At 37.2% G+C, this 22,314-nt stretch overlaps 1 protein-coding gene across 2 annotated transcripts in view; it reads right to left on the bottom strand.

The window, feature by feature from the left end:
* Positions 1-3,012: 3,012 nt before the first annotated feature.
* The window catches only part of npr1b (natriuretic peptide receptor 1b), a 58,206-nt gene continuing 38,904 nt past the window's right edge, over positions 3,013-22,314 (bottom strand). For both annotated transcript variants that reach the window (XM_077214240.1, XM_077214250.1), the window contains exons 6-22: positions 21,493-21,587; positions 15,182-15,317; positions 15,018-15,102; positions 14,784-14,904; positions 14,553-14,627; positions 14,061-14,138; positions 13,429-13,533; positions 12,575-12,646; positions 11,622-11,781; positions 11,299-11,454; positions 7,778-7,946; positions 7,453-7,599; positions 7,222-7,345; positions 7,069-7,137; positions 5,832-6,006; positions 5,509-5,607; positions 3,013-4,292 (exon numbers count right to left, since the gene is read on the bottom strand). In XM_077214240.1, coding sequence (XP_077070355.1) covers positions 4,144-4,292; positions 5,509-5,607; positions 5,832-6,006; positions 7,069-7,137; positions 7,222-7,345; positions 7,453-7,599; positions 7,778-7,946; positions 11,299-11,454; positions 11,622-11,781; positions 12,575-12,646; positions 13,429-13,533; positions 14,061-14,138; positions 14,553-14,627; positions 14,784-14,904; positions 15,018-15,102; positions 15,182-15,317; positions 21,493-21,587 — 2,015 coding nt within the window. In that variant the 3' untranslated portion in view covers positions 3,013-4,143. The remainder of the gene's footprint in view (positions 4,293-5,508; positions 5,608-5,831; positions 6,007-7,068; positions 7,138-7,221; positions 7,346-7,452; positions 7,600-7,777; positions 7,947-11,298; positions 11,455-11,621; positions 11,782-12,574; positions 12,647-13,428; positions 13,534-14,060; positions 14,139-14,552; positions 14,628-14,783; positions 14,905-15,017; positions 15,103-15,181; positions 15,318-21,492; positions 21,588-22,314) is intronic.

Below are 22,314 nucleotides of genomic sequence, written 5' to 3'. Positions count from 1 at the left end.
TATATATATAACGTATTATTATTATTATTCAAACAATATTATATCAATAAAGCCAGGGAGGTAAAAGAGCCATATAAATAAAATAAATAAATAAATACAAATTCAGATTTTAACAGATCTTTAAAAAGAGAACATGCAGTAGGCTAAATGGTCTTCCCGACTGAAAAAAATCATACTGGGAGGAGTCAATTATAGTTGGGACTGTATTTTATTTACCTTCAGTTGCCACTTGAGTTTTTCGTTTTTGTTCTGCACTGCAGCAGAGCAAGACTTCATCTAGACTTCCATAAGCTGTTAAAAGTTTTAGGAAAGTTGCAGAGAAAATACCACCAACAACCAGAAAGCTCAGATAGGGAAAAATATTGGGCTCAACGGAAAATATTCTTTACAAACAATTATCCTGATAGTTATTCCATATGTGAGCAATGGGCAGAAATCGACCAGCTCGTGATTTTGCACCTCCTAAGCGAGAAAAATCGTGGCAATCAAGTTCTCGGGAGATTCAACCGACCGCAACGAGGGTGCCTCTTGGGAATATGGTGGTGACACCTGCGAGTGTACCGGAGTTTACCATCCCCTTACTGTGCCCGGCTAGGCTACAGGGATGCGGCAAGGAGAAGTCTGGAGTCGGGCACGGACGGCGGCACACTTTTCCCCGGTCCACGCTCCCATCATCACTAGCCCGAGCACTCGCGCGCTGCTGCCCGTTCTCAGAGGAGCGCGACCTGGTCTTCATGGATGATCTCCAGACTTACGTTCTGTCAGACCCGACCACCAGCGCAGCAATGTCCTTACCTCACCTCAGCAAAATCACCACTCCGTATGGCTTTCTGACACTTGCTGAAAGTCCGTGCGTACGCAGAAGGGAATCGTTGTTTTTCGAGGAAAATGGATGTGAGGAATGTCTCAACAATGCAGAACATGCACATGGTCCTGTGAAATCAAAGAATCAATCGTATTATTCTTTCTCACAGGTTAGAAACGTGAAAACTGCTGGTGATGCAGCTCCTCTGAAGCTGCTGCATGATTCATGTGACTGTTCAGAACTGAGACCTGATCATCACCTCAGCTATGGATTTTTACGTAAAGGATGGATCAAATGTTTACCTAAGTTTCCCTGGTCTCGCTGAAGCAATTTCCTAAAGAAACGGGACATAGGCTAAATAACCATCACATCTGTGTATCTCAGACGCAGAACCTCAAAGGTCACACAGATTGGTCAATCTAAAACATCTGGTGTGACTTTAAATCTACTATAGCATTTTCCAATAAAACATCTGTTAAAACTGTAAAAGAAACGTTGTGGTTGTAAACAATTTTTTTTTGTATGGATATAAAGAACCTTTTGCATTTGAAAGGTTCCATGGATGCTAAAGGCTCTTCATGGAACCATGGAAATAATTAAATAACCTAATTATTTTTATGAGTGTTGGTCTAGTCTGGTCTAATTTATAGTATGCAAATAAATGCTTAATTTTAAATGCTGCCCAATATGTTGATGAATGACCAATAGGCTACACAGCAATCATATTCAAATGAGTAGTCTATATTGATGTATAGGCTATGCATTCAATATAACACACAACTCATTATGTACACTGTTATGTATTAAGGAATAAATATTGTTTCATTTCTTGTATCATATGGTTTTAGTGCAAACTGGTGAGAAATGATTCATTAAAATATAAAGCTAAGGTTTTTTTTCTTTTCTATGTCTGCACATGAGTTTCTATATGTGCTCAAATGAATATTAATTGCTAAAAAAAATAATCTCGTATGTGGACTAACCATGGAATGCTGAATATAGCACAACAGTGGGAATCAGAGGAAAAACATTAGGCAGAAACCGAACTTGAGCCTTTCCTTCCATAACAGTGCTTTCTAATATCATACCAAAGTTTAAATATCATTAGTGCTTCTAACAGTATAATGAAATCACTGGGTATTATATGAGGTTTAAAGGGCTGGTATAAAGCCCCTTTTTACAAGATGAAAAGTGAAATCATAAAGTATATAATGTGGACATATTTGTTGTTATAATATGTGTTCAAACACTTAAAAAATACCACGTTCTGACATGAAATTCTAGATGGCGCAGGCTGAAATGTCCTTAAAGGGTTAGTTCACCCAAAAATGAAAATTATGTCATTAATGACTCACCCTCATGTTGTTCCAAGCCCGTAAGACCTCCGTTCATCTTCGGAACACAGTTTAAGATATTTTAGATTCAGTCCGAGAGCTTTTTGTCCCTTCATTGAAAATCTATGTACCTTATACTGTCCTTTTCCAGAAAGGAAATAAAGACATAATCAAAGTAGATTTCTGGACTGTCCCGAATTTTTCGGGACTTCTGGTCACCCTGCCTCCACCTTCCCCAGCTCCACCTGTATAGATCTGCTACAGGGTTATTTCATGTATTTGTGCAGCAGCAGAATGTCTGTAAAGGTATTAGCCTTGTACTTGCTCTACAGCAGCAGCAGATCTATTCCGCCAAGACATAATACATTAGCATTCCCATATCCATTACCATGCCAATCTCTCCGAGAGTCGTCACGACTGAACTGATAATGTTAAAGGAGCAGTTATTAAGAGTCTCTCTGCACTCTCAAAAGTGTCACGTTTAAGTGCTCATGGGAATGACAATCTGAAATCAGTGAGAGAATCCTCTCTAGTTGGTTAGAAGTAATTGAAGTGTCAGGCAGGTACTTATGTAGACTCTCATGAGAATATAAGAAATTAAAAGGTGATTTTAAAAGGATACAGATCTTGATTGCAGCTTCTATATGAATGTGGTGCATTTGATCATGACCTTAAGATAATTGGGAGATAGACTCGATGTTATTAGAATCATTTCACTTTACTGACTATGAAAGAAATAAAAGGGCAGAGAAAGTAAACATTCAAGCATGTAAAATAAAACAAAGGCAAATCTCCCATAGAACATACATGTAGACTCTGTGTGTATAATGAAAAAGCTGGGGAAATGATCTAAAATCAAACTGAGTGATGTTACGGATCTGTCAGCAGGTTGATTTTATTTATGCTTTATTACACTTGCTGTAGCTTTGCTTGGCTCACGAAATTGCATCAATTACACCAAAAACTATCAATAACAATCGTCTCTCAAAACAAGGACCATAAACCAAAGAGCAATGCGTCTAAATGGCTTAAAGAAGAATGTATATGTGTGCAAGAGTCCGACTGGGAGATAAAAATGATTTGGAATATAAGAATTTATAAATATTACTTGAATGAAATAAATGACAAAACAGTAAATTATAAGTGATACGTTTTCAAAACATATTAAAGCCAAGTGATTTTTTTCATGGGGGGATGAGTTAAATTATGAGCAATAACATAATCATCTTTAATATTTACATGTCTTTTCCCACACACACCCTGGCTGGAAGTAATATATATTTTGCCTACTATATTTTTTCATAGATATAAACACTAGATGTCGCCTTGGCTACGGCAGTTCTTGAAACAGGGGAACCCCTCATCAGCGTAAATGTAGGAAAAGGTCTAACGGAAATATATTCACCATAAATCGTCATGAATGCGATTTTCTAGTTGTTTTGGTTCGTTCCAACGGTCCGACATTTATTTATTATAGAGTCCAGAGAAATAAAAAATAAATAAAAAAGAATTCACAATCTTGTGAAATGTAATCCCTTGCTGTCTGGTTTTTAGATTTCGTTCATGTAAACATCTATACGCAGCACAAAAGTCCGGCATCATCCATGAATTCAGCGTTACCTAGCTACTTCCTATGACAAGACTCCTATTTCAAGATGGCGGCGGTTTTAACATGTTTAGACCCCCAAGAGGACATCTAGTGTTTATATCTATGCTATATTTTAAGCCAGCAGTGCTTCTACTTATCCACCAGGGCGCGATATTCCATCACACTCAACCTTCACTTCATTTACAGCTGCAGCTGGTGATCTTACAAAAGAAACATCTTTAAGTACATATATACAAGGTCAGACATCTAGTGCTGTACAGGATTACATGCGTGTGCATTTGGCCAACAGAACTGGCGCCCAACAGTCTTGGCTTGGTTCCCCTGGGTGCATTTGACTAGAGTCAGTGTGTCTCTGCGGATCCCGTTGGGGCTTTACACTCTCACTCCCCACCATCTCAATCACTGTCCTTCATTTCCCCCAGAAGCCAGTAGGTCGTCATCTTCCCTTTTCCCTTCATCTCCACATCTCCCCTCAGCTCCAGCTGGAAGCAGTTGAACTCCTGCAGCACATCTCGAGTGGCTGACGACACATGAATCTTCAGAGCTGCAGGATAACAGTGTGTAAATGATTACAGTGTTACTGTATATGCACTGATTATTTGAGTTCACACAGCTCACATCATCGTGTTGACTAAAGGGTGTTGGCAAACATTATTTACTCATGTAATTTCCAGCAGTAGGTAATTAAAAGAGCCAATTCTTTTTATTGGCACACGCAGTGTTATTTTAATATTATTTATATAATACTACTATATTTATTAATATTTTCATTATTCATATTCATGTTAGGTTTGTCATGTAGCTTTATTTCAAGTAACAATTAAAAAAAAAGAGTTTATAAAATTTGTTAATTAGGGACATACTAAACAGTTAAACAGCATCCTGATACTGGAAATACACATAAATGCCACATTGTGCAGTAAAAACCCCACAGTACAAAGTATCAATAAGGATTGTGATGATCAAGGCAGGTGTGATGTATGGATTGTGATATATGCAAATCTACTCAAAATTAATGTCTTTCATGATTGTAATTTGTTTTGCTTTTGTCAAGTGTTATCTAAAGCTGGCTGATATTTCTCATTTATCTGGCAGCGTTTATGTGGGGAAACAGGTGGTGGGGGAAATAATTAAATCTGAATTACAATTAAATCTTATCATCAACATTTTTTTTTTAGGCTTCTTGAATGATTGATAATTTCATTATGGAATATTGGTGTTGAAAATTAAATATGACTGGTAGCCTAAAGCCAATGCTAAAAATGCTAATTTTTAATGGCTTAGTTTCACAAACAGGCCTTAGTTCAATTAGGGCATTTAAGTAACTTTTATAAACGTTCGTTAGGAAAAAAAACATTACTGGTGTGCATCTTGAGACAAAACAATGGCGCTGACATACTTTAAGATATGTCAGTGCAAGTTGCTTTCAGTTAAAACAGCTCAAACATGCAGTCAAGTCTGGGACTAGGTTAAAGCCTTGTCTCTGAAACCAGGAGAATGTAGTAATCTCAATCTCAGTGTGGTCTGCAGAAATTAATTGAACAGATGAAAACTTTTGATTGGTAATTTTTAAAATGCTATACTTAAAATCTATTATATAAAATTAAACACACTCAGTATTTCTTTAGTTCTTGTCTCATACCCTTAGTATATGGTCATGACTCAACTAACCACTAACCCTAACCTAACTGACCTAAACTCTTGCTATGGTTATATGCACAAGTTGCTATTTGGTGGGAATGGGAAAAGTAAGTCCTTACGTTCTCCATTTGACTCCATGCGAGACGATGTGTTTACTGTGTCTCCAAACAGACAGTACCGAGGCATCTTCAGCCCAACTACTCCTGCACAGACAGGGCCTGAAACACACATGTACATGGAAATGCTGTTCAAAACTAATGTATGCGAATGTAAAAGTTCTCTAGTCTATGGGCGAGTATGAGAAATATGTCTGTAATACATAGCGATTATAGGTTAACAAAACTTATCACAACCAGAAGAATCCCTGTCATCTAATTTAAATTGTCCAACAGTGTGTTAAAGACTAGTTTAACCTAATTGAGCAAGATGCGTTCATTCTAACCACTGTGAAGGCCGATTCGTAATTTGAGCTGCTCATCAGGTCGGTGGCGAATCTTAAAAGTTTTAACGGCCTCCAGCAGAGCAAGTGACATGCGTGCGATCTCATGACCGTGCAGTTTCCCGTTCCGTACTGGCAATCCTGAAACCACCATGTAGGCATCTCCTATTGTCTCCACCTAAGGAACAATTAGAAACAAAACCACCACACAGAGATCGACATTAGCACAAAACACAAGACTAATACATGTAGGCCCGGTTTTACAGACAGGGTTTAGATTAAGCTTTAAGATGAGGCTTTATAAACGTGCCTTAGAAAAACACTTTACTGGTGTGCATCTTGAGACAAAACTATGGCACTGACATAACTTAAGATATGTCAGTGCAAGTTGCTTTCAGTTAAAACATGCATTTTCGTCTGGGACTAGGCTTAAACCTTGTCTGTGAAACCGGGGGTTAGATTTTCTATGTATATAAAAAAGAAAAAACCATAATAAAAATTCACTGTTAAAATTAGGGGTGTTCCTTGTTTAATTCAACAAATGTACAGGTGAATAGACCTTAGTAAGAGTAGCACCATATTTAATTTTTGACAGGAATCAAAATGAGGCTGTGAGGGATAGTATAGTGTGTTCAATAAATTAGTGTTATTTAAATAATTGCAGCATTGGTGAACATAAGAGACTTCTTTCAAAAACCAACAGCAAACATTTGAACGACAGTGTACCCTGACTAAGGTCTACAGGCTATATTTTTCGTTTATTTTAATGACAAACTTTGCAATATGAAAATGCATACATTTTCTATTAGGATGCATTCAATATTTATTTAAAATATGCCAATAAAGAACTATCTCCTTTTTTAATGAAAAAATGTCCTTGCAAAAATAATGAAATAAAACCCTTTTAAAATTACCATATATTTTTTTTAAGAAGCAAAAGGTAAAATTGGGGATCTGTTATAAAAAAGAAACTACAAATTTGCCATATGAACAAAATGTCACAAAATGGCCGTTAAAAGACTATTTATTTATTTGATTATTTATTTACTCATTTAGTTGCCATAAAAGTGCTAAACAGTCAACAAACATTTAATTTGTAGGATTTAATGTTTTTATTTTGTTATTTAGTTTGGAAAGATAAAATTGTTAAATGCAAGAAGAAAATGAAAATGAGGAGTAAATAAAGACAAGACATTATTTGTTGACAAAAGATATGTGGTCAGGTATGAGGTGGTGATACCTTGTAAACATCAAAATTGTCTATAATGGCATCAAAGCAGGTGTAAAGGTCATTGAGGAGGGTGACGATCTATGAGAGAGAAACACAATTCAAATCTTTTAGGGTTAAATACCAAAAAAAAAAAAAAAACAGGATTGTTTTAGTGTAAGATACCTGCAAAGGTGTGCTCTCGGCTGACAGGGCCGTGAAACCCACAATATCACTAAAGTAAATGGTGACGGAGTCAAAAGCTTCAGCTTGCACTGTCTCACCCTTCTTCAGCTGGTCTGCCACAGAACTACCACACACAACAGAAATCAAGTCCTATGAGAGTTAACCTATAAGTGTGTATAGGATTATTTTATAGTTGATTTATTATTTGTGCAGTATGTCAAGTGAACTGACTGAGGGAGGATTTGGTACAGTAAAGCTTCTGCCTTGCGTTTCTCCTCCAGGTAGGCTTGAGTCCTCTCCTCTACCAGCTCCTCCAGATTATTAGCATACTGCTCCATTCGAGACAAAAGATTATCCAAGATATTACTTCTGTGCTCCCTGAGAAAGAGAATGCGAGACAGAGAAAGAGACAGGATCGGATAAATGTTCATAATAATAATAATAATAAGTGAGCAATAAGACGCCTTTTATAGAATTTTTCAGAACGAAATGTTACAGAAATAAGTAAAAAGTGAGGCAGTATAGATGGCAATAACTAGGGTAAAAAGGGACAGACCTATTCTGTTTGCGGAGCAACACACTAATATGGTTGAACTCTGGTCTGTCTGATGGTTCTTCAGCCCAACAGTGCTGCATCAGCTGACCCAGCTCTTCACTGTGGGCCTGAGGGTTCACTGATGGCCGTAGATACGGCCATTCACCCAGAGCTAGACGGTCCACAATCTCTAGACACAACCAAAGAAAGCAGGAGAGCAAGAACAATAGAGAAAAGAGAATGTTTGAGCACAGAAAACCCCCCAAAGATTTATACAGTAATCATTCACTCACCCTCAAAATCATATTTTTACATTTATATTACCTTTGCCGTCATCTCTCACTCAAAGTTAATCTTTAAAAACACCAATAATTTAACCCTGTAAATTTGATCTTTAGCAAATATCAAAATAAATATTCATTTTTCATACTGTACTGTATTTTTTGATGCCTAAATTCACATATATCATGTAAAACAAATGATTTTAGTTTGTGTTTTCATTTTAATTAATTAAGACAAATAAAACAGAATTTTAACATCAGGACATTTTATTGGTTATGAGTCCTGATTTTAAATTCACCCTGTTTATTTTATAAATACATGTTATTGATCGTATTGTGAACGATTAATCCATGCAAGCAATTCATTTTTTTTTCCATCTTGTAATTTTTAATTATAATGTGATAATTCACATTCAGATCTGCCTCCATCCAATCAACAACTGTGAGACTGAACTGTTTTTTGGGGGGAGAACTGTTCCTTTAACTTCAACAGTATCAGTAGTTTTTAGACATTTTGCCTGTCAATGCGCCTTCCTTCCTTTTCTCTCTATTATCTGTTGTATCAGGGCATTTTCCGTCTGTCTTATTCCCACAAACTCCCACAATGTTTTATCTCTGTTTTCCATCCTCTGCCTGATCTCTCTCAGCTCTATTCATCAGGCTCTTACAGCTCTGAAAGCCAGGCAGAAACGGCTGTGGTTTGTAGCACTTAAGTAAAAACACCATTTCTCAGCTCCATCTGAGAGGATTTTCACGGACAATCTGTCCTGATAAGAAACAGCTCTTCAGAGCTCAGGTCATCTTTACTGCTGCACAATTTCTTTGTATTTATGTGTGCTGGTGGTGCCAGGTTGATTGGTTGGCCAAGCATACACTAGGTTGATTGATTCACCAGTCTACAACCATAATAATTGCCAACAGTAATCTCATTACCAAGGTGCCCAAGTGCATGTGTGCCGCCCGGTGAAGAGTGATATGATCTCTTCTTCAATGTCAGTTCTGATTATAGTGCTGAGATCACCCACTCCAGATATGCTGACAGCACATTATCTGTGTTTGTATGCGTACCAGAAGTCTGTTCTTCACATAAAAACACACATATACACACATACCGACCCATCGCTTTTTGGGCTGTATTCTGAATCACATGATTAAATCCATAAATTAGATCAGAGACTGAAAGAGACAAGTGTGGATGGATATGTGCGTATGTGTTTGTGTGACAAAGAACAAACAAACGTTTTAGTGTCTCTGAAAATTATATAAAAAGACAGTGATAGAGCTTTTCTTTCATTCAGTGTGGATTGAAATTATAGATGCAATGGAGACGATTTGGAACGTTACTTTAGCAACATTTTAGTGCGTCGTGATTTTTATATTTTATGCTAAAATCATACAAATGCAAGTCTGACACTATGATTGACTTCAATGTACAAATGAGAGAGCTCTTCACCACCTAAGGGTTATTTCTCTGCAGAAAAAAAGAGAACCATATACATGGGATGCAATTTGTGAGAGTATTTTGGCGAAATGGCAAGATAATGTCAAGTGTCTTCCTCTTCAGACAAACTCACTGAAGACGGACTGAGAGGGGTAGTGGACTGCCAAATTAAGAGCTTGTAAGGGTGTTCTTATGCATACATACTGCATGTGTAAAAGATCATCTTTGATGTGTCTGTAGTAAAGAGAGAATGTGAGAATATGCATGTGTGTGTGTGTGAGCACAATTGTGAATGGCGTCTGGTTGTGTATTTGTTGACCACTCTGAAGAACCTGGTTCATTAGTCTTTCAGTCCTGTCACTGTGAAGGCTCTCGAGAGTAATTTGCGTGAGTGCAGAGCCGTGCATCAATATTTTGAAGCGCTTTAGAAAGACAGAAAACCAAGTTTTTCATCCTACTCAAATTGGAGGATCAAATTCAGAATCAAAATGAAAGATATTAAAGGAATAAAATGAATGACATTAATTTATTAATTAAATGGAGAATACACAAAACCAAACTTTTACCATTGGCAATTGAATGGGAGAATTGGAACTAAGGCTTTCAAGCTTCAAAAAGAACATGAAAGTACTACAAAAGCATCCAGTCCAGTTCATCTTGTGAGCAATATTTCAGATGTTCTGAAGCCATTTGATAGCTTTGTTTGAGAAACAGATGAAACAGAAACTGAATGTGAAGGCTACATAAGTTGAACTCTAAACAAAAATTATAAAGCTAGACATCATACACTTGTAGACTGGAAAAAACTGGGCATCATATAAACGACAGAGGATCACACACTACTTTCAAGCTTTTCCAAACTCAACAAACAGGCATCTTGTTGCTTGGATACGCATGACAATGAAAACAATCTGTTCTAAAATTGGCTCAAAAAAAATCTCAAACATATTTAAAATCCTCTGGCTGGATGGAATTATAGTCTAAATGCTAAAACCAAAGTGGATGCACTATACACTATGCAATTTTCTGTCAAATCAATCAACTCTGACTGGCCATTATCTGCAACTGGCTCTGACTTCCGACAAATAGTGTTGAATCTATAAATCTAAACTATAAATCTAGGCAAAACAATTATAAAAAACTGGGCAAAAGTTGTATAGTGCATTCCAGCGTAAGGTTTTTATCTACTAAAAAAATCTCGACATTTGCTCCAGATGTCCTTGGCATGTTCATGAGAGAAGTACTAATGCATGTTCATGAGAGAAGTACTAATGCCTAATTCATTAACAAATTGTTCTTTTAAATCAGATGATTTCAATTAATCACATCATCCAGTTCACAAAAATTAATTCATGAATCGGTCTGATCTGATGTACCATGTACTGACTTAATTATCTGGTTAACAGTTAACAAGAGGGAAGAATTATCAGTGAAAAACAATTTAAATTTCAGTCCGGTCTTCACACAAAGCTATAAAAGGACTTGGAATATAGTCATATGGATGAGTCAAATGGATTGCTTTTATGAATCTTTTATGATTACATCCTATATGTAGCTTGAAAGAATTGTTCCAGAATGGTATGACTTTCTTCTGTGAGGAGAAAACTCTGACTTTAATGTTATGGCTTAAAAAAAAAAAAAATTTTTTTTCAAAATTGCTCCTTTTTTGCTCCACTGAAAGTAATAAAGGTTTGAAACAAAGTGAGAGTACATAAATGTTTAAGGTTTAGGATTTAATATCAAAAACAGGAGAGAGAAAGGTAGACTTAGGCTATTTGTGCAATTTATGACACGTGTATTGGCAAGATTTGATCTCTGACCTTTGGGGCTTAGTGAGTCTCCTTCCAGGTAAAAGACTCCTCTGCGCAGAGCCACTTCCTGAAGTATGATGCCAAAACTGTAGACGTCGGCCTTTTGCGTGCCTCCTGGAGGAAAGCACTCCAATCTCAACAGCTCTGGAGCCGTCCACAGCTTACCTACACACAGGTATATGCAAATGCACACAGACACAGACAGGGGACTGACAGTGAACAACAGAGACCGTGACTGAGGTTCGCATGCATGCATGCATGTCGTGGAAATTGTAGGCATGTGAGTAAATTCGACACATGAATTGACAAAGAAGAAAGGTCACATAACTGACGTGCATAATAAGAGTAGGCGTCCTCCGTATCTGACTCTGTCCTGATGCTGGACAGCCCATAGTCAGTGATCTTTAGCACAAAACGATTGTCAACCACACAGTTGGATGACTTCAGGTTGCCATGGGATACAATCACACTGTTATGGAGGAAAGCCATGCCCTGAGGGGAGAGGAAGATTGGATAGCATGAAAGAGAAGCAAGAGGGCAGGAACGGAGTAAAATGAGAGAAAATGGAAAGTTTTCATGGAAAATAAATGCATGAAAACTTAAAGGGATAGTTCCCCCAAAAATGAAAAATTCTGTCATTTACTTAACTTCATGTCGTTCCAAACCCATAAGATTTTCGTTCATCTTCGAAACACAAATTCATATATTTTAAATGAAATGTGTCATTTTTCCACGCAACTACCACTTTGAAGCTTCAAAAAGTTCATAAAAAGATCATAAAACTAATCCGTATGAATTTAGTCCGAATTTTCTGAAGAGACTTGATCGCTTTATATGATGAACAGATTGAATTTTGGCTTTTATTCACATATAAACATTTATCAACACAAACATCAGTTATGATGAACGGTAGCTCAAGCATGCTTGCTTGACGTGCGGGAACCAATGTTTGTATGTGAACAAAACTAAAAAATAATCTGTTCATCAAATAAAGTGATCGAGTCTCTTCAAAAAATTTAGACTAAACCACTTATATGGATTAGTTTTATGAACTCTCTTTATGAACTTTTTGAAGCTACTAGGCGGTAGTTGCTTGGACTGTCAATGGAGGGACAGAAAGCTCTCAGATTTCATAAAAATATCTTTATTTGTGTTTCGAAGATGAACAAAAGTCTTATGGCTGTGGAACAACATGAGGATGAGTAATTGATGACAATTTTTTCATTTTTGGGTAAACTAACCTTTTGAGGTAAATTTCTCTTTAAGTACAGAGAAGGGTCTATACCTTTACTATGTCACTGACTAGGGAATATTTGAACATCCAGTCAAGTGTGATGCTTTCGTTCTCCAAAATGTCCTGTGCGTAGATGCAGAAAAAACTGAGGCAAGTACATATACATACATATACGATAAAAGTTATATATTATATAAACATACATATTATACATACATACAAAAGTATTATATAAATTAAATATTACATATTATATAAAAGTATTTGGACTTGAGGCAAACTACTTAATGCAGTGGTTCTCAACTGGGGGCCGGGGACCACTAGGGAACAAAGGTGGCCTCAAGATGAAAAAATTATTTAAAATAAGAAAAATATAATAGTAAAAAAAAATCAAGATTGGGGAGGGGGGGGATTGGGGGGCTGACTTAATACATTTTTCTTACAAAAAGGATCTGACATGTTTCCAAATGTTATTTGGTTCGATATTTAGAACATAATTTTTTTTTTTTTTTAGAGTGCACAAACATATCGCTACACCATTGATATAGACAATGGACCTTTTTTGATTGTGAATTTTCACTAATGTGACCACAGCTGTAGGCTGGCAATTCCACATTTGGTACATTTAAACATGATTTCCTTCAAAACCTGCCAACCTGAGATCTTCTAGAGCCACTAGAAACAGTGGTGTGAACATGCACAATTTCATATTGATGTATCAGTGTGGCTGTGCACATCATCAAAAAGATCTGAAATAATCTAAATTGATAAGCCAATGGCCCACACAAGGAATTTTAATTAAAACAAAAATGCAGAATTGTTTCTGAGTTAGACGATAGAAAACATCATTAGCACAGTAAGTCATTGAGAAGTCCCTACAATGACAGAATCCTGTGTGCCAGTACCTGCAGGCTGCCTCGAGGGCAGTATTCTGTGACGATGCAGATATTGGGCGGGTCGATGCAGGCGCCGATAAAACGAGTCAAATGCTCATTCTGCACATCTCTCATCTGGAGAACAAACATGCACTATTGTTCACAATTCACAATATATCTTTACAAACATTTATAAACAAAACACTCCACTTGTTGGTATTTTGTGAACCTACAGTACCATTTAAAATTTTTAGGGTCGATAAGATTACTCCATTACTCCAGTTTTCAGTGTCACATGATCCTTCAGAAATCATTCCAATATGATGATTCGGGGCTCAAGAGCCATTTCTTATTATTATCAATGTTGAAAACGGTTGTGCTGCTTAATGTTTTTTATGGAAACTGTGATACATTTTTTCAAGACTCTTTGATGAATAAAAAGTTAAAAGAACAACATTTATTAGAAATATAAATCTTTTGAATTATACAATCAATTCGATCAATTTAATGCTTCCTTACTAAATAGAAGTATTTATTAAAAAAAAAAAAAAAAAAGATTCAAACTGACCCCAAAACTTTAAATGGTATTGTTTTTGTAATGATTATAATCAGATTAGCAAAATAATCCTCCTTTAGAGCAAAAAACAGCATGACACACTCACATGCTTCAGTTCAAACAACACTTTCCTCGTTAACTCGATGCGCTTTCTGCTGATGTATTTAATGGCTACGATGTTTCCCTGGGGAAAAAATAAGCGTACACACACGTGTTATGTTTACAGTGGGTAGCATGTGATGTGTGCATTTTGAGGTTCTAACAAACATTTAAATGGTAAAATTTTGAATTATAAATAGTTAATGCATTAGGTATTATGAACTGACAATGAAATATACTGTTAAAGAATTTAATGTAGGTTTATGTAAAATACTACTCATAATTTTTTTACATTTCAACTTGTATAAATTAAAATTATTAAAATAAACATAAACTGGCAATGACTAAATATTTCTAAATTATTCTTAACCTATTAAAAAATAATAAATGCTGTGAATAATGTTGATCATTGTTAGTTCATAATACAAAATTACCAAATTGAACCTTATTGTGAAGGGTTACCATTTAAACGTTTAAACAGAGCTTGTCAGAAAGATACCTTAAAGTAGCCAGTCTTAGCAAACATCTGGAAATTACCGTCAGCTGTCAGCAGTGATCCATAGTTTGATCCTCTCTGTAGAGAATGAGAGAGAACAAGTGATATAATAATGATAGTAATTAATTAATAAATAATCAAATAAAATTTATATTAAAATGGAAAACCGGAGAGATGGAAAAGACATTTGAAAGATATGAGTGTGCAGTAGTATGTAATGTATCTTTGTTTTACTAGAGAGAGTGTGAGTTTGCTGCCGGTGCTTCTCAGGGCCTTTTCCAGATTGCTCATCTGAATGTCCTCCCAAGCGATCCTCCATAACTGAGCGACCAACTCCTTCTCCAGCTTCAGCTTTCTGTGTGTACATACCGTAGGTATTTAAGACATACCCATATTTTTAGAACAGAATCACATTAAGAAATTATTGATTAGGTGTCAGGTATCAAATCATCTTGCTTGCTCTCTCACCTGTATATAAACACAGTCACAGTGAAGATGATGACAAGGATGAGGAAAAGAACAATGGAAATCATCTGGTGCATTCCGATTGTTCCTAAAAGGAAAGAGGGAAAGTGCAAGAGAGTGTGAGGTGGGTAAGCAGTTGGACTGCAGAACTAGTGTAAGATACCTACGTTCATGACAGTCAGGGTTGTCGTTCTTAAAGCCGCAGTAGGGAACATCCAAGGGAATGTCACCACCTGGCCACTGGATGGCCATCCCAGGAAGAATCTTCATCTGCTTCTGAGTGCCGTTATACACTGCCACAATCTGCAGCACAACATGAAGTAATCAATAAGATAACAAATTGTCATTATGGAGATAGATAATTCTATTCACATGATAATATGACTGAAGAGTGGAGTATTGACTCATGGGAATACATTTAAAATATATTAAAGTAGAATTTTTTTAACTCGTAATAACATTTCAATATATTGCTGTATTTTTGATCACATATTATTAAAAGAAAATCTATTTCTAAATCTATTTATGTGTCGGGTCACCGCTATGATAACAGTAACTTTATCAAATGTTTACAGAACAAGCGTGAACCCAGTGTTCTTGTATCTTTCTTTTTTGCTGTGGGGGAAATAATTAATACTGTCAAGTTAGCACTTTTAAACATCCGATCACTTAAAAATGAATCACTTCTAGTAAATGACTTAACCACAAACAACCTAGATTTGCTTCTAAATGAAATTTGAATAGAAGATAGCTGCAGTGCAACAGTCCTCAATGAAACAGCCCCTCCTAACTTAACTTTTATGAGTGTCTGCTGAGCGCGTAGGAGAGGTGGGGGTGTAGCTGCTCTATTTAAAAATGTCTATCAATGTAAGCAAGTATCATTTGGGAATTACCCGTCTTTCGAATATATGGGCATTGTGTTAAAAAGTGCTCCACGCATTTTACTTATTATTATTTACAGGCCTCCAAAATACTCTCCAGCCTTTGCTGAGGACTTTACAGAACTGTTATCAACAATTTCCTCAGAGTTTGACTGTTTTGCTATTGCTGGTGATTTTAATAGTCACATAGATAATGCAGAAACCAATATGGCAAAAGAAATCATAACTGTTTTAAAATACTTTTGATCTGATTCAACATGTACACTGACCCACACACAATCGCGGACACACTCTAGATTTACTTATCAGTAAGGGTCTAAACATTTCATCGATTGTTATTAAGGACGTAGCACTGTCTGATCATTTCTGTATTTTCTCTGATATATTGAACTATTGAAGCTAGATCTGTGTCTGTCAAGAAGAGATGCTTAAATGAGAACACTAGTGTGCTATTTATGAAGGCCATATCTTTAACACCAAGCATATCTGCGGACTCTGTTGATTCTCTCCTTGAGTCTTTTAACTCAAAAGTACAGAGGGTAATTGAGGATATTCATCCTGTGAAAGTCAGGAAGAAGAGTGGCAGACAAAAAGCACCTTGCAGAAACTCAACAGCAGTGCAAAATATGAAAAGACAATGCAGAAAAGCTGAGCGCATGTGGCGGAAGACAAAACTTGTAGTCCATTATAACATCTATAAAGACAGCCTTCATGCTTTCAATGTGGAGCTAGGCAAAGCTAGACAGACTTTCTACTCAAATATTATAAACCGAAAAATAAATAACTCTTTTTGCTACTGTAGAGAGTAGCAAGCCCCCCCCCCAAGCCAGATTCCCAGTGAAATGCTCTCAGACAGCATGCAGAGAGTTTGCTTCTTTCTTCTCTGAGAAAATCAATAATATCAGAAAGGCGATCAGCATATCCTCATGTGGAACCAAGGTAAGACAGATCAGACCACATCCTCAGAAAGTTATTATGTCTGATTTCAAAGAAATGAATGGTAAAATTTTGGTTAAATGGTAAAAAACCTGCACCCTTGACACACTGGGTGAACGCATACCTTGACTCTAGGGGTCAAACTGGTCTCAGAAATTTGATCCATAAGTATCTACATTATTTAATGATTTTCCCACAACAACGCATGTCATAGAACATGATATTGATGTTGACTCACATGTACCTGTTAAGCAAAATGCTTACAGAGTTAATCCAGTCAAAAGGAATCTCATGGAACAGGAAACCCAATATCTGCTAGAACATGGGTTGGCAGTTCCCAGTAGTCCTTGGTGTTTGCCATGTTTGTTGGTCCCTAAGTACGATGGTTCGTCCAGATTCTGCACCGGTTATAGGAAGGTCAATGCATTGACTAAACCCGATTCTTTCCCGTTGCCTCGTGTCGAAGATTGCGTTGACCGTGTTGGAAATTCTTAATTTGTCACTAAACTTGATCTATTAAAAGGATACTGGCAAGTTCCACTTACTGAGAAGGCTTCTGAAATTTCTGCTTTCGCTACTCCTGATGCATTCCTTCAATAAAGGGTTATGGCGTTTGGAATACGGAATGCTGGTGCGACATTTCAGCGTTTAAGGTCTAGAGTATTACTTGATATTCCTAATTGTGATGCTTACCTCGATGATGTGGTTTGTTATTCGGAGTCTTGTGATGAACATGTCCAACTTCTGAACTGTGTTTTTGCACGCTTGAAAGATGCCAATCTTACATTGAATTTGGTGAAATGTGAATTCGCTTGTGCTACCGTAACCTATCTAGGAAAGGAGGTTGGAAATGGCAAAGTTCGACCACTTAGCTCTAAAGTTCAAGTTATTTTGGATTTTCCTGTGCCTACGACAAAGAGAGAGCTTAGACGTTATTTAGGTATGACTGGCTACTATAGAAACTTCTGTAGAAACTTTTCAGATGTGGCTAATCCTCTTACAGCTTTACTCCGAAAAGGTATTTCTTTCGAATGGACTCCTGAATGTCAGTTTGCTTTTGAAGCGTTGAAAACTCTGTTGTGTAGTGCACCTGTACTTTCTGCCCCTTTTTTCGACAAAGCTTTCAAGTTGGAAGTTGATGCCAGTGGCACAGGTGCCGGTGCAGTTTTAATTCAGGCTGATGATACTGGAATAGAACACCCGATTAGTTTTTTTTCCAAGAAATTTCTCAAACACCAACTGAATTATAGCGCTATAGAAAAGGAAGCTCTAGCGTTGTTACTTGCCATTCAACATTTTGAAGTGTACATTGGGTCTAGTGCACAACCAGTCACTGTGTATACTGACCACAATCCTTTAGTCTTCAACGCATGTTGAATGCAAATCACAGGCTCATACGTTGGGCACTAATTTGTCAAGGTTTTAATTTGAATATTCAGCATAAAAAAGGAGCTGACAACGTGATCGCTGACACTCTTTCACATATCCATTCTTAAAAACCTATGGTTTTAATTTTAAGGGTGGGGGTGTTACAGCTTATGTCTTTTAGAAAGTATGTGTGTGTGTTTCTGAGTGTTCTGTTGCAGGAGAAGGTAGGGCCTGCACTCTAGCCAGCAAAGATCCTGATTGGTCTGATCCTGATTGGTCTGGTCCTGGTTGGTGTGATCCTGATTGGTTCCATTGAAAAGGACCACCCCAAACACTCTATGGAGGCCGAATGCGTGCCATTTGTTTTAAGCTTACTTGATTACCTCTGTGTAAATGTACCTTTTGTGAAACTTGCTTTTGTTTATTTGATTTGTAACTCTTAAGTTATTTTGAAGTACTTTGGCCTTCAGTTATATTGTGTAAATATTATTTGTAAACATTTAATTTAGGGGAAGTAGGGAGTGTGACGCCATTTATTTTGCATATATGCTTATTATTTGTTTTGGGCTAAGGAGTTAGGGAAGTTGCGTTGTATTTTTCTTTTAATGTGATTTATCTCTTTTGTTTTTTTTAGGGAATTTAAATTTTGTTTAATATTTTGGCCTTGTCCACTCCTGAATTTAACCCCTTTGTTTTTTTGTTAATAAATGTATATTTGTTTGAAACGCTATCTTTGTGAGTGAGCGCACATTCATTTATGTTGCGGCTTGCCCTAGACGTTCGTAACACAACTAAAAATCAAATCAGGAATTATTATGGTGTGATTCTGGAGTCAGACCTTAGTTTCAGTAGTCATGTCAAAGCAATACCTAAATCAGCATTCTATCATCTAAAAGATTTAGCAAGAATTAGATGCTTTGTTTATAGACAAGACTTAGAAAAACTTGTTCATGCTTTCATCACCAGCAGGGTTGATTATTGTAAGAGACTCTTCACTGGCCTTCCCAAAAAAAAAACATGAGAGAGTTGCAGCTCAAACAGAACGCTGCTGCTAGGATTCTGTGCAAAACCAGAAAATATGAACATATCACACCAGTCCCCAGGTCTTTACACTGGCTCCCAGTTACATTTAGGATTGAATTTAAAGCATTTTAAGGAACTGGGAGTGCGAGGCCAAACCCTAAGCCAAACCATCAAAGCTCTCTCAGGTGCAGCAGAAGCAGCAAGCCGATGGATATGGGTAAAAAGGGGAGACTCCAACTGGGCCCCTAATACCACCTGCGGCACGTAAGGGTTGAAAGCAGAGGGGGGCACACCTGGGACGCCAGGTGCTGCCGATGAGCCCTCTGGAGGTGTCGTGGGCCTATCATTGAAACACCAGAGAAGGGGGGTGCCCACCTGATGACCACAATGAAGCTTAAACACCCATTCTTATCCCACTAAACCATTACCACAGTGAGGAAATCATTCTGATGGATGTGTTGTTACCACTAAAACCTGTCACCACTACAGAGAGGAAACCACTCCGATGGATGCATCGTCACCACTCATATTTCTGAGAGGAAACCATTCCGATGGATGCATCGTCACCACTCATACCTCAGGTCTTAAACAGGGGATTGTTTCACCTAGTCCTAAATCATAATAATAATTATTACTGGTATATAAATCACTCAATGGCCTCGGACCTCAATACATTGGAAATATGCTCACTAAATATAAACCTAACAGATCACTCAGATCATTAGGATAACATCAGCTAGAAATACCAAGGGTTCACTCTAAGGAAGGTCGGTCCGCTTTTAGCTATTATGCCAGCCGCAGCGGGAACCAGCTTCCAGAAGAGATCAGATGTACTCCTACAGTAGTCACATTAAAATCCAGACTCAAAACACATCTGTTTAGCTGTGCATTTACTGAATGAGTAATGTGCCACTGTAATTCCGACTGATTACACCATTTTATTTTGCATCCTCCTTTTTATTCTAAACTGAACTGGCACTGAGAATTGGGCCAGGGATTTGCAACCATGCTGATAGCCTGGGTCTGTGTTGGAGTAGTGAGTTTGACGTGATTAAACTCGAGGTTCTGTGGGGTGCAGACTGGATTGATTCCATTCCTAGAGCTTCCGAACAAATGTGTTTTTGGGGTGTGGAATGATGAGGCAGTGAACCCAAGGTTACCCTGTGAGTCCGTCCTAGAGCTCCTCCTGTCAGATTTTAGGGAGTCGTTCAATAGATTTTTTGGGCGCGTCGAAAGAACACCACAGACAGAGTGTAATCACCAACTGGGAGTCGTGAAAAATATGATACACTGGTGTTTTGCCAGATGAGAAGTTTATCTATGTATCGTCTTTTTACTTTTTTAATTTATTTTATAACTGTATCATATATCTCTTTTCATTTCTTTTATAACTGTTTTCATTTTCCTTGCTTTTATTTTGTGATTATTTTAATTATTTTCTGTAAAGCACTTTGAATTGCCATAGTGTATGAAATGTGCAATATAAATAAACTTGCCTTGCCTATTTCACACTTCTAAGAGCCCGCAATGGGGACTAGTATTGTATAATATAATGTATTAAAAAAAATACTTGCACAAAGTAATTATTCCATCAGAATATCAAAAAGATGGGTTTTTTTGTGTCCAGATAGTTTAGTTATGGCATCTACCAGCCAGGGCTAACTGAACTTTGACCCCTTGACGTCAACACAGGGGAACAAAAACTGCACTAGTCATATGAATTCTGTAACTCTCACAGATAGCAAAAGCAAAATGTTAAAATGAAAAATTACTACATTTATATTCAGAGAGCAGCTGAGAACTTTAATATCTATTCAGCATCTATCCGGTACACGTTCACACAAACAAAAAACATTCCCCTGACTGAATATGTATCCTATAATTAACCTCCCTACAGCCTGGCCTCCCAATTACCAATCAAGTGTCTTTCAGAAAGGAAGGTGTGTGTGTGTGTGTGTTTATCCTCTGATTTTAAATTTATGCCACCAATTGTTTTTTGAGATTCAGGTGTTATATTCTAATTCATTAGCCTGTAACAAAGGCAAAACTTGTTTACACACACACACACACACACACTTGCTGTAAGAAAAATGTGATTGCATTTCATCCACCTATTACTAACAGAAGCATCATTGCTATTCAAACTAATGTGGAGCATGAACCATGCGTGCCCTTTAAAAAAATTAAAAATTCTAAAAGTTGATAATATCAAAAAGAAACAGACAAATGAGAAAGCTGTGAGACAAAGTAAGTATGAGATTATAACTAACCTGAAAGTTGCCACTGTTCGTGTCAGTCATGTCCCACAGGGCGAAATCAGTCTCTCTGTCTCCATTCTCATCAATCTGCACCAGACCAGTGACACCTGGGAAAACCAAGAGACAGAGTGTGTGTTATAGAGCCGACTGCAACAAATTAACATCAGAACACTAAAGAAACATTAGCTTTGACAAAGTGAAGTGTAAACTTCGACCTAATGACCTGCAACCTGTTTTCACGCCTTCCCGCCTAAGTCTCACCAGCACTGAAAAGCTTTTCTAATATTAATGTGGGTCCTAAAGCTCTTGCCTGATCATAACCCATCTTTTCCCAGTGATATTTTGTGACTTCCCAGTGACTTTACTCTTTTGTAATGTCTCTCAGCCATCTCTCTTTCTACAGTCTTTCTTCAAATCTCCCTCTTGCTCAATCTCTCTTCTCCCCCCTCATGAGGGTATATGCCCCCTTCTGCTGTGTTGTGGTGCTTGGTCCGATCCACTTTTAACAGCATTTCTCAGAAATCGCTTACTGCACCTTTAAGTGAACTATAATTATGCAAACACATTAACAATGAGTACCAACAACATTATAAATAATCATAATGATTATAATCACACATAGTAAATCAATCCATACACGGTGTGTGGGCCTGTGAGTGTTCAATCAAGTGTAATTGAGTCTCTGGAAAAGCTTCCGGTTATGCAAAATTGTCCCATCTTCTGATGAGGGTCAGGTGCGGGCTGTAATTTCCTGTGGAGGCCACTCACCTCTTTAAATAAGCTACAGATAGACGTACAGCTCAGGGGAAACACACAGTGACATTTAGACTGATA

Source organism: Siphateles boraxobius, unplaced genomic scaffold (genome assembly GCF_051911475.1).
Source record: "Siphateles boraxobius isolate OS27281-9 unplaced genomic scaffold, OSU_SipBor_1 12, whole genome shotgun sequence".
Lineage (NCBI taxonomy): Eukaryota > Metazoa > Chordata > Actinopteri > Cypriniformes > Leuciscidae > Siphateles > Siphateles boraxobius.
The sequence above is the reverse complement of the archived record's forward strand: the minus strand, read 5'-3'. Positions and strand labels throughout refer to the sequence as shown.